This window comes from Alosa pseudoharengus, unplaced genomic scaffold (genome assembly GCF_046254945.1).
Source record: "Alosa pseudoharengus isolate Yale_2024_CS ecotype anadromous, Long Island Sound unplaced genomic scaffold, YU_APseudo_1.1 YU_APseudo_1.1_scf_16, whole genome shotgun sequence".
NCBI lineage: Eukaryota > Metazoa > Chordata > Actinopteri > Clupeiformes > Clupeidae > Alosa > Alosa pseudoharengus.
The window spans coordinates 5,460,836-5,473,474 of NW_027468630.1; the positions used below are offsets into that span (position 1 = coordinate 5,460,836).

The 12,639-nt window shown below is 45.9% G+C and overlaps 1 protein-coding gene across 12 annotated transcripts in view; it reads left to right on the top strand.

Annotated features, from left to right (window-relative positions):
- The window catches only part of myo9aa (myosin IXAa), a 102,613-nt gene that overhangs the window by 42,844 nt on the left and 47,130 nt on the right, over window positions 1-12,639 (top strand). For 9 of the 12 annotated variants that reach the window (XM_076286831.1, XM_076286824.1, XM_076286828.1 and 6 more), the window contains exons 3-6: window positions 7,079-7,173; window positions 7,404-7,466; window positions 9,185-9,284; window positions 11,598-11,651. In XM_076286831.1, coding sequence (XP_076142946.1) covers window positions 7,079-7,173; window positions 7,404-7,466; window positions 9,185-9,284; window positions 11,598-11,651 — 312 coding nt within the window. The remainder of the gene's footprint in view (window positions 1-7,078; window positions 7,174-7,403; window positions 7,467-9,184; window positions 9,285-11,597; window positions 11,652-12,639) is intronic. The other 3 variants (XM_076286829.1, XM_076286834.1, XM_076286830.1) reach the window with 1 other exon arrangement.

The following is a 12,639-nucleotide window of genomic DNA, read 5'->3' on the forward strand; positions in this document are numbered from 1 at the left end:
GGCTCAGGCGTGATTGGTTGAATAGAAGTCCCAAAAAATGAGAAGTACACATGCAACTGGTTACTGAGGTAGAATACTGACCTTTTAGAGTGGATCGTTGACTTGAAAAGACATGAATGCTGAAAGTAGAGAAACATGTTTTTTTAAACATATTTCTAGTAAGGGTGAGTCGCTCGGTGTGTGCAGTACTGCCAGTGTACAGTATATGAACCAATCACAGAGCTCTCCATTACTGGTGGCTTTGCTCAATCAACCCTGTAGCCACTCTCAAGGGTCAGTGAATACCCTGATTTTAAGACCCTCAGCAGAATGTACAAATGACTGCAAATCAACGTTAAAAGAACTCCTGGATGGTCAGAGAGAGACCAGAAACGCTCCTTGCGGCTCAAGGCTTCACCATAGCCATTCTTTTCTTTTATTTAGTTCATTATGTAGGCGTCTTGGTGGCTCTTTCCAAAAATGTTATGGTCAAATGAAAGAGATATTTGATGGGTAAAGAAAAAGAGGTTGGTCATTACATGCCATGAACATGAGGATAGACTTTCATTTTACAATCCATGACTAATTGCTCTAAGGCACCACTGGTAGCGCATGCCTGGCCACAAGACTGATGGCTGCTTTTAGTGCCCTGCAGTTCTGTCGTTAGAGCTGTATCTGTTTCTCTCTTTCATCTGCACTCTGTCACTGTATCCACGGCTCTCTTCGAGGCTGTGGTCTGGTGTCTCTTGATGTATCTAAGCGCCCCTCTTCTCTTCTTTTTCTTTTCTCTTCTTTTCTTCTTTTCCTTTCTTTCTCACTCTGTGTGTGTCTGGCTTACCCCCCCCCCCCCCCCCTTCATCTTGGGATGCTCGCAGTTATGCATATGCTTGCTGTTTAGTGTCCAGCTGTGGGACGATGCATCCAGACTGAGAATTCCTCGAGCAGATTGAGGCTGGCTCCGGTTAACGGACGGATCCATAGAGGAATCAGCTGCAGTTGTGTCCGAGATGTAGTTTTGGGAGAATGTTCTCCACGATGCTTCAGAGGTCACAGCTGCTTTTCCCTCGAAGTGTCTGTAGGCAAATCAGCCACCATATGATGTTTGCACTTTTATTTTAGTCTATTTATTTACTTTTTTGTTTTTGCTTATTTGTGTCTTTTCCTGTGATGTTGTGCATGGCTCCACTAGCTCTTACTCAATGGACTACATTTGGATTGTAGCCCATTTTGACATTCAATAAGATATTCATTAGCATTTTGAACACTGGTTTTAGGATTTCGAAGTGTTTCCTGTTTTGTTTACTTTGAAATTCTGCTAATTGAATTCATATTTGGCCTGCAGTGCTTGTCATGGGACCATATGAGGCCCACATGCAAACTCTGTAGACAAGGCCATCCAAGCTGCCTGACCATCCGACCGCAGTTACAAATAAATCGTCTGTTTCTCAGAAGAAAATGTTATTGGTTGTCTCGGATGTTGAGCGCAAGAGCTTGTGAGTTATGCCTTGGCTCTCTGTGGTAATTGGAGGACGCTCTCTCATGCCATGGTAATTGAATACAAGACACCTGCATCTGCTCCTGGGACTCGAACAAGCTGTTGGGTCTGACAGCGCTGTGGGTGAGAAGGAACTGACTCATTCACGGTCAGTCGCACTCGCGTGCGAAGACCTGCATACAAGGCTTTGGGTCTGGCCAGCATCTGATGCGTAGCTTTGAGCCTGGGTGGAGGCTTTAATTGCCCTCAGAGTCTGTAGCTTTATTTGCTTAATTACATGGTGGTCACTGGTCACCAATTACTGCTCCGGTCATACTTTCCGTTTGAGACCTTTTCTTACCTTTTCTTACCAAAAGGCAATGAGCCCCAAGAACTGGGAAGTGGTTTGTTGTACTGGGGGACTTTCGAGGGCCTCTGTGCTACTGGGGGCATAGTGACTACATGTGAAGAGGAGGAAGTTGGTTATTTTATCATGAACTTTCATCATGAGAACCTGCCTCAGCTTTTTCAAATGGAAAGAAAGTCAATAGTGTTGATGTTGTGGCTAAAGGCACCTCCATACCTTGGCTACAGCCAGCGAAACACTCATGCAAAACCCCAGTAATACTGAAACTGATTGAGTGCTGACTGACTGAAGTGATACTGAAACTGATTGAGTGCTGAATGTCCCAAGTTGCTGAAGACGAGTCAGACATCACAAGCAGCAAGTTTCTATTGTGACATGTTTTGGTGTTTCAACATAATCTTTCTCAATTTCCAAAATGTTGGAGTTTCTACCGCAAAGACGTAAGAAAGTGTATTCCCGTGCATATTTCCTGGATAAGATGATTACTTTTCAAGTGATACAATAATTTGCTGTCCAGTTCTGGTTACAATATGTGTGTACCAGTGTCTATTCTATTTTATTTAGAATCAATTGGCTAGTATGTTTGTTCAGTATCTATAGCTATTAACAAGTCTGTGGGGATAAAATTATATATAAAGCTATTATACCCTTCTGTAACAGGCATGGCTTCAGGTGTCATTTTTCTAGCCTTGTTTTTCCCTAGACACTGTATACCCTCTGGTACATGCTGCACAGCAAGTGCAATTTGCTATGGAAATGATATTCTAATGATGCCACTGGATATGGGCTTATCTCATGTTATAAAGCCAAGCCATTTACTCGTTTTGTACTGTATAATCTACTGACAGCAAGTGTGGCAACTCAGCCAAGCCCAGACATCGAATCGCAAAAGAGCCACGCGGTGAGGTCACAGACTAAAAGCCTCATTGGATCACATTCAGCTCTCTCCGCCTTAATTGATTTTGCCACGTTGCGGCTTGTGAAAGCAGCCGACCCCTTTGTTCCTCATCAAATTGTAATGCGTTTTTGTATGTTTTCTGTTGTGTGATGGGTGGTTGTGTAGTGTGTTGTGTGTGTGTGTGTGTGGATGTGTGTGTGTGTGGATGTATGTTTATGCATGTGTGTTTGTGGCCTGTATGCTGGATGAGTTGTGTTGTGTAGCAGTGCAGAGGTGAGGGATTGTGTGCGAGGTGCAGTGCGATTCTAGGTGACCTTGCGCTGGCCTGGTTGCTCGACCAAGCGCGAGCAGAACCGTATTGACTCGATGGGAGGCTGGGGCTGAGAGTCATGCGGGGTGACATCGCCAGTGCTCCCATCATCCTCAGAACAGTCACTGACTGCGTACGTCGTGTGTCGTACACACAGCGATCTAATACTCAGCCATATGGAAGCACACTGCCAAAATGCCTTCTTTTACTTTGCCAGAATGGAGTGATATCATTTCTGGCGGTCTTCGAGGGAGGCTTTCATTTTTGATCCGTTGGGGGACAAGATGCCACTGGGGTGACGCCGCATGACAGTGCGTCATCCTGTCCCCAGCTAATGGCTCTAATAGCATTGTTGTGCTCAAAAAAGGCTTACAGTTTAAGTGGGGGAAGAGGTCATATGGACAGAGAAGGGCCGCAGTGACATTCTTGGACTAATTTTGCCCCATGAAGTCATTAAATGGGGACGGGGGTAGCAAGCTCGCTTTTGTCCTTTGTCCTGATGGGACAGTCGGTATCCCAATGTAGCCGACATTTCCGTGAAGCCTGAACGCCTGGGGCTTACATGAGTAACTGTTTCTAATGCTTCCCGTCTTCCCGCTTCTTGGAAGCGTATCATAAAGAAAAGCCGCAAGGGTGTGGCTGAGGGGGGAGTTTTTCTTTTGTACGAGTGCCAAGGACATGTGTGTGTGCACTGTGCATGAAAAGATTGGTTGAAGTGGAATATGATTAGGTGTGATGGTCAATTAGCGTCTTTTAGGCCTGTTGCTTGTTACGTTGTTTACTTCGACTTTCAAACAGCTGTACTAGACACGAGGAGACTGATCCATGGTAACCACAATCACACACAGGATCTACTGTCTTTGTTGATTGTTTTTTATTAAAATCTGGACAAAAGTGTGTCATGCAAATGTTCAACGCAATTGTCCTAGTTCAGTCCATACTCTAATATGACATGGGTGTATGAGCTCAGATTGTCATAGGCTATGTGGAGCTATGTTCTTTTCTCGGTCATATGTGTCCCAGATCAGGACCACTGCTACTCCAAATTCAGGTGGAGCATCTGACCTGACCTGGTTGATCGCCACAATGCTGTCAGCGTTTTTTAAGTATAAGTATAAGTATAAGTATATATACTCTTTTGATCCCGTGAGGGAAATTTGGTCTCTGCATTTATCCCAATCCGTGAATTAGTGAAACGCACTCAGCACACAGTGAACACACAGTGAGGTGAAGCACACACTAATCCCGGCGCAGTGAGCTGCCTGCAACAACAGCGGCGCTTGGGGAGCAGTGAGGGGTTAGGTGCCTTGCTCAAGGGCACTTCAGCTGCTTTCTACTGGTCGGGGTTCGAACCGGCAACCCTCCGGTCACAAGTCCGAATCGCTAACCAGTAGGCCACGGCTGCCCCGGATTGTTTATTAGAGGTGCACTAGCCTATTTCTCAGGCTTAGTCTGTTTCCAGACTCTGTTTTTACACTATCTGTCCCCTTTCGCTCCCGTGGTCTATGGCTAAGGGCTGATGCTCAGATAGGCCACGTGTCAGTAACCCTGTGAAAGAGCTGCTGCTCTGCAATGCTGTGGAGTCATCTAAAAGAGAGATTATTTGTCTCTCGCTAGACTATGCACATGACACCGCCTTGCTTCTGAAGACAGTCAGTCCGTCTGTCTTGTCTGTGTTTCCCCGATTTGCTCTCCTCAATGACCTCCTTGGAGTTCCCCCAAAATATGTTTGCTAAACACTCCCTGATGTATTGAGTTTGGCTAGAGAAAGTTATGAGCGTTGTATTTCTGCCTTTTTTTATGTCGTTCAGTTCATCTGCTACACACTTGTGTGGGACCCCCACCCCCCAACCCCCTTTCCTGTCTGAGTGTGTTGGACCCTGTCACCCGCCTGCCCCTGTGGGCCCAGATGCAGTGTCCAGGACTGAGCGTCACACTCCTGTAAAATCTGAAATGGACCATCGTCACAACCGCTCTGCTCGCCAACATTGGGAGGGTTTCTTACACGTACCGTGAACATACCAGTCTTAAAACAGCCCCTTTTTTAGCCACAGATGATTTTACAAATTCCAGGTGGATGTCTGCACGTTAACAACACATAAATCACAGCTTGTGTTTTTTTTCTCCTTTAACAGTCCTCAGTTCGGATTTCATTCGGCACCAGCTAGGAATGTCAAGTGTCGAGCAAATTAGCAAACTCCAGGAATGTACCTCCGTCTGCCATTTGGCAAGACGTGCATGTCCTTACTTTGCCTTCCGCCGCTCCATTGAAAACCTCAATATTAGAGAGGAGATACAGTATGAGCTCACGCTTTAGAGTAGGCACCCTGCCGTTCAGGTCTAGAGCGTTCCCGCTGCCTCAAATGACCTGCATCTCATTTTTCAACGGGATTGTTGTCTTAAATGTTTCTATGACTATGTTCATTTATTTACATATGATGGGGACCGTAGTACTAATGGATCAACAGACAAAAATGCTGCACAAGAGCCTGTGTTAGCCATATGTGCTAATTTTCATCTGTTGTCTCGTGTGTATTCATCAACACCTCACAGTTTGTTTCATTTACTGTAGATATTGCAACTAGGGGGGGATGCTTTGAGTCCCAGTTCCGGGACTTCACCACGCTAGCCGTCTGCAGATTGTTGGAATGGCCTTGTGGTGGTGGACTGTTTGTGCTGGACTGGCTCTCTTGGCCTGTCTGGTCCGGCTGTGCCATTTCGCAGTGGAAATCTGATGTCTGCTGGTCGGCTGATGTCTGCTGGCTTGTACTGCTGTCGATGCGGTCATAGCCAGCGCCTTGGGTTCCCACACCATCTTCCACCGGCTTCTGGAAGCGTTGAGTCAGAGCTGGGTGGTGGTGTGTGTGGCTGCGGCTTATTCCTGAAAACATGCAACTTAGCAGGGCACACTGTGTGCACAGACACACTCACACTCACACTCACACTGGTGATCTGGTCAGTGAGAAGTTCTTCTGAGGTCAAAGAAAGGAAAGAGGGTGACCGACCAGGACATTCTCCCTATATCTCCCTTCTCTCTCTCTCTTTCTCTCTCTCTCTTTCTCTCTCTCTCTTTCTCTCTCTCTTTTTCTCTCTCTTTCTCTTTCTTTCTTTCTTTCTTTCTTTCTTTCTTTCTCTCTCCCATCTCCCTCTCTCTCTCCTTCCCTCCCTCCCCCTCTCCTTCTCTTTCTCTCTCTCTCTCCCTCTCCCTCTCTTCCCCTCTTTTCCTTCTTCCACCCTTCGTCCAGAAGGGCAGGGGCAGCTCAAAGTGTTTTGCGAAAGGAATTTGTTTACTTGTGGCAGAGCTACAAATAAGCGTGTGGGTTTATATATGCTGAAGAACTACTTCCCCTGCAGGCAGGCGTACAACACAAACAGGCCTGAGGGGGAAACTACTGGACGTCTTATTAAAGTTCCCCTGCTACTCACACACACACACACACACACACACACACACACACACACACACACACACACGTTCCAGTGGCTCACTCAGCTCTCGTTATGGTCAGCGCTCACCCAGTGCTGCTGCGGGAAGACACAATCAGTCAGAATCCTCCGCGAGGCTGGAGGTGTTGTGACTCCCCTTGTCCTCCTCCATCAAGCGCACGTCATCCTCCCGCTGGGTATCCCACAGATAACAAATCACAGGGGAATACCTAGAGCCCGTGTTTTTATGTTTAGCAATTGATGGTTATCAAATGATATCTTTAAGTAATGGTCAGTACTTTGTGAGAATGGTTGACTAAATGAAGCAGATTGGGAGGCAGATGGCCTGTATCCACTGCTGGCTGTATCCACTGAGAGAATTTATTTGTCTTGTTCAATTTCTTGCATGTTTGCAGGATGTACATCCTCTGCTCTAGTACTGATCCTCAACACACACACACACACACACACACACAGAAGGTATGAATAATTTATAACCCAGTAGAACTGAGATGCTGAACACTTCCTGTGTGTGGTCCAGATATTTTTAATTGACTTGAAAGCTTCCGTGCATTATTTTGCTAATATTTTGTCTCTCTTTCTGTCTTTCTTTGTCTTGTGCAGGCGTTTGGAAATGCCAAGACCGCTCACAACAACAACTCCAGCCGCTTTGGCAAATTCATCCAGGTGAACTACCAGGAGAGTGGCACTGTTCGAGGGTAAGTGGATTCTTGGCAGTAACCAACATTTTATCAGAACTACACCTGTTTCTTATCAATGTTATGTTTGGAGGCCCTTACTTTCACACTTTACTACCCATACTTATTGATCATATCAATATTTTTGGGTATGCCTGACTTTTTTATTTGGCTGGTGTTTATCATGAATAAAAGTTTTATCTTTGTGGAAGAGACGCATATTGTGAGCACTGAACCCTTGTTTGTTACAGGGCTTATGTAGAGAAATATCTGCTGGAGAAATCAAGGCTGGTGTACCAGGAGCATAACGAGAGGTAATGTATTAAGTGTTATTTTCACCACTCTAGTTAGTTTACAGTTGTGGTATGTTATGGCCTAATGGCTGTTTTCAGATGCTGCCGTATGCGCTAGTGAGAATGCGTCTCAATCTCGGGGAAACGTATCCATTTAAATGCATATTTTCGCTGGGTCCAAAGGCCAAGATGTCAAATTTGCATGCCTCATAGACAAAACTAGACACAACATGTTTCCCAGTCTGTCTGAATAGGGAAGCTGTGGTTTAAGGCTAGCGGCAGGAGGATAAGCCCACCTGTGTGTGAGTGTGTGAGTGAGAGTGTGTGAGTGTGTGAGTGAGTGTGTGTGTGTGTGTGAGCGAGAACATGTGGGAGTGATCGCACGACACAGCAGTCAGTGTGTTCAAGGTAGACATTATTCTCCAGAGATGTTAACAGTACCCCCAGTCAAGCCAGTCATACACATATATGCATGAACACAGACACACACACACACACACACACACACACACACACACACACACACACACACACACACACACAGAGACACCTCCCTACCCCCGCTTCCACACCACACGTAGACACACACAAAGAGACATACAGCTACTCAACATCTCACACAGCCTTAAGCAGACCTTAGAGGAAACCATCATTGCAGTGACAAAGCTCAATGGCACCAGCTCTGAACAAAAAAGACTAACATGCCATGTGCGTAAAGAGGCTTTTTATGGGACAGGCCAGACCATAATTTCCTGCTGGTGTGTGTTTCACTCGGACAGAAGTGACAACAAGGGTAGTGTTAGCGAACATGACACCCTCACACCACCAGGCTCTCCTGGATGGTGCCCTCACAGCTGGAGACCTTATATAAACTCCTGCCTTGTATCTGTTCGCTGTCTGTCGGGTTGACCGTTAGGTCCAGTTATGACCAGATAAGACTTCCGGAGTTTAGAGGATCCTGTTCCTCTTTTGTCTGGAAATGAATTGTTTTGACACATTGTGCAGTGAGGGATGTTTATACAACCCAGTGGCACTGGGAGCTGCAGCAATAATAGCACTTAAAAATGATAGTCGTTTTTATCACGTGACAGATGATTATGATTTATTGATTATTGACCACTCTGGGGCATCTAGCACATCTAATTCCTTTTACATACAATTGTGTGTTGAAAAGGATGCTCAGAGATGTGTATTTAGAAATACTGATGATCAAAAATAATTCATACCTGCAAGTATTTCTTTGTTTGGTTCAGTTCTTCACATCTACTGTATCTCAATCCTGTTTCATCTCCTGGTGCTATTGAGCCTGTATTCTTATTCTCATCACTGTGACATGACCGTGGCCTTTTTGCTCTGTCCAGAGGCTTGTTAGTGTGCTGTAGTTGTGCTGGTGTGAGGGTGTCTGACTAACAGTGGAGGTTAAACACACACACACACACACACACACACACACACACACACACACACACACACACACACACACACACACACACACACACACAGAAACACACTGGGGGCCCGAAAACCTCGAGCACCACACAGAGATGGATTGCTGACTTCAGGGCTACACACACACACACACACACACACACACACACACATACACACAGTTTGGTAAATATGTAGAATATGACATTGCAACAGGCACACTGCATATTGCAGCAGACATGTTTTCTACAGACACGTGTTGCGGAAAGTATCATTAGTGATTTGTTAATTTGTTTTTCTGGCCTCTGTAGGAACTACCATGTGTTTTACTATCTGCTGGCCGGAACGACTGACGAGGAGAAGAAAGAGTTCCATCTCAAGAAGCCTGAAGAGTACCATTACCTCAACCAGGTGGGCCTTCCACTCCACCCAGAGCAGTCACTGCCCTTTTAACAGGGCTCTGCTCTGCTCTGCTCTGCTATCCAAGGGCTGGGGCTCAAAAGCAATCAGAGGGTTAGATGAAAGGCATTTGAAAATGCAATCAAGGCAATTCAGTTATCCTTTGTAGCTTGTCTCCTTTCTCAGTTTTTATTTATTTGTGTTGTGTATCTGTGTGTGTGTTTGTCTGTCACAAGTCCACTTTAATCAGGCGTGTGTGTGCGTATATGCGTCATGAATCCGTGTGTGTGTGTGTGTGTGTGTGTGTGCTTCATCCTACACACACGCATGATGCAGCTGCCACGCTCCCAGAGGCTCTGGCTGCCCATAGACAGACTCACTCACTCCTGCACCACAAACAGGAAAGCGGGGGGAAACGTGGCACAGAGGAAAGAGATTCCATTGTTTCTTTTTTTTCTCCTTCACTGGGACCGTTGGGACTGAGACAGTTAGTCTCTCTGTGTCTCCTCTCTCTCTTTCCCTCTCTCTTTCTCTCTGTTTCTACAGTATCTCTTTCTCTCAGTCTCTTTCTGCCCCCCCCTCTTTCTCTTCCCCCCCTCTCTTTATCGCTTTCTATCTCTCTTTTTATCTGTTTCTTTCTGTCTGTCTACCTCTTATTATGTCTTTCTGTTCCACTCTCTCTCTCTTTCTCTCTGTCACTCTCTCTTGTCTTTCTGCTCCACTCTCTCTCTCTTTCTCTCTGTCACTCTCTCTTGTCTTTCTGTTTCACTCTTTCTCTCTGTCACTCTCTCTTGTCTTTCTGTTCCACTCTCTCTCTCTTTCTCTCTGTCACTCTCTCTTGTCTTTCTGTTCCACTCTCTCTCTCTTTCTCTCTCTCTCTTTCTCTCTGTCCCTCTGTCTGTTTCTGTGTCTGTGCACAGTTAATAACTTTAGTTCCCCTATGTCTGTCCCACCAATATATCTAAATTTAAGGTGTGTGTGTCTGTGTGTGTGTGTGTTCGTGTGTGTGTGTCCGTGTGTCCGTGTGTGTCCGTGTGTGTCCGTGTGTGTCCGTGTGTTTGTGTGTGTGTGTGTGTGTGTGTGTGTGTGTGTGTGTGTGTGTGTCCAAACGTATGGATTTGATGTGTTGGGTTTTGGATAGGTCTTGGCTGGGTCTGTGTCCAAAGTATGCAGCAGTATTATGATTCTGTTTTACCTGTTGGCAGGCAGTGACATCCTGTACCAAAACACACACACGCACACACACACACACACACGCACACACACATGCACACCAGTAAAAAAAAGACCAAGAGGTTCCTGAAAAGAAAGCAACATAATTATGTCCATTGATTTTACGTGGTTTTTTTTTTTTTTTTTACAATTCAAGTATCTGTTAAATGTCAGCATTGCTGGAATTGTCCAGGACACTTTGTTCAGATCTGTGTCCCCTCAGCCAGTGTCCAGATGCAACCCATCCAGACCCAGACCCAGTCCCTCCACCGCACGAATGTGTGTGTGTGTGTGTGTGTGTGTGTCCTTTTTAGCAGTGGGGAAATATGGAATTTTTATGAGCAAGTGCAAAAATATCTGGAAGTTTTGCCTCTCGTCCAGTTTGTGTCCTATCAGGGGTCCGGAGTTTTCCAGTCAAATAATGTTCAAAGTTCCCATGAAGCCCTCGTGCACGTTTTGAGGAGAGTGTGAATTCTTGCCATTTTTTCCCGTTGCCCTCGTCCTCGCACTCTTTCCCAACTTCGATACTGAATAAGAGCCTCTGAATCACCCGAGAATCTGGAGAATTTCACAAGTTACTGTATGTTCAGAATTTCACAGGCGAAGCGAGTGGTTATCACACCTCCCACCCTGTGTAAACTATCACCTGTGTCCATACCATAGTTTAGCGAAAATCTTTCCCAGTCCTACTATGTATGTATTAGTATGAATAGATGGTTTTGTTGAATTGCTATTGGATTGACTTCTAGAAGCAGCATGGTCCATCTACCACCTTGTTTAAAAGACCCATCTGTCTGTCTTTGTGTGTGTGTGTGTGTGTGTGTGCGTGTGCGTGTGCGTGTGTGTATGATGTGTAAAATGATTTACGGAGTAAAATGTGCATGCTCCCATAAATTGTATGCCTCTGTCCCTTTTAATTACCTCAATTAACAGCATGCTTTATCCAACCAATATATGTCATGTACATTTTGAAAAAATCAATGCGAGTGCCTATGTGTGTTAGAGTGAGTGTGTGTGTGTTAGATTTTGTGTGTGTGTCTCTGTCTGTCTGTCTGTCTGTCTGTAGTTGCATGTACAATTTGTCACTTAACCTCCCATCTACCTTGCTTCCAGATGACAAAGAAACCTCACCGACTGCACTGGGATAATTACTATGAGAGTGAAGCGGTCAGTATACAGACTTCAGTGTGTGTGGTGATGGTGGTGGTTCTTTTCGCGTCCGTCCGTTCACTGGCTTCTCACACAGTCACATGTTGCCTAGTTGTTTGTCAGTCACACTCTCCTGCCCTGCGAAAGAAACTGCTCCCATTTCACTTTCAGCTTTGTTTTTGTGTGGTGTGTTTCGTCTCCCCTCCTCTCTGGTGTCAAGATGTTTGTGCTGCCCGGCTTTGTCATTGGCTAGCCACTTTGTTTATGGATTCTTAGCTGCTCAGTCCTCCTCTTGTCGTGATGGCTTTTCCCTCTCTCGGTCTTTCGGAGCGAAGCGTTACCTCTGTGTCCCTAAAAGGGAAGGCGCACCAGGACTGAGCCATTCCAGCGTAGCTGTTGGCTATCTCCCGCAGACGCCTATCTCTCTCAAGCAAACACCGCGGGAGCTTTGAATAAGAGTGGCGATAAGCGGCAGCACAAACACAGCTAGTATTTGTTTTGGGAGGGTTTCTTTGGCAGTCAACACTCCACACGGTCCCTTGCAGTGGACACATAGGTGAACCAATCCCCCACACCCCCCCTCCACCTGCACCCTCACCTCGACTCCCACTTAGCTCCTTTCCCCGGTGAAGCTGGTAGCCGATAGCAGTGCTTCAGAATGTAGCGCTCAGTTTTCTAGTTTGTTTACCACCAGTGCTGCTGCTGGCTACTGCTGCTGTTTGCCTGCCCACCCATGTGGAACTGGCCCCTCTCCCCCCGTGACCTCTTGACCTCTGAGGCAGTCAGACGCGGAGGAGAGCACGGGACCCAGTCTTCCACAGGCTCCACTTCAGCACTGCTGCTGTTGCCCTCTAAACAAGCCTTAAAAAATGAAACCTCATTGTGAACCCTCACCTCTTGACTAGGACGCAGTTTAGCATTTAGCTTCTTTAATCAGGCTTTTTTGAGTGCAAAGACAAAACAAAACAAAATGTTACATCTGAGATCACCTGTGACACTGTGCTTT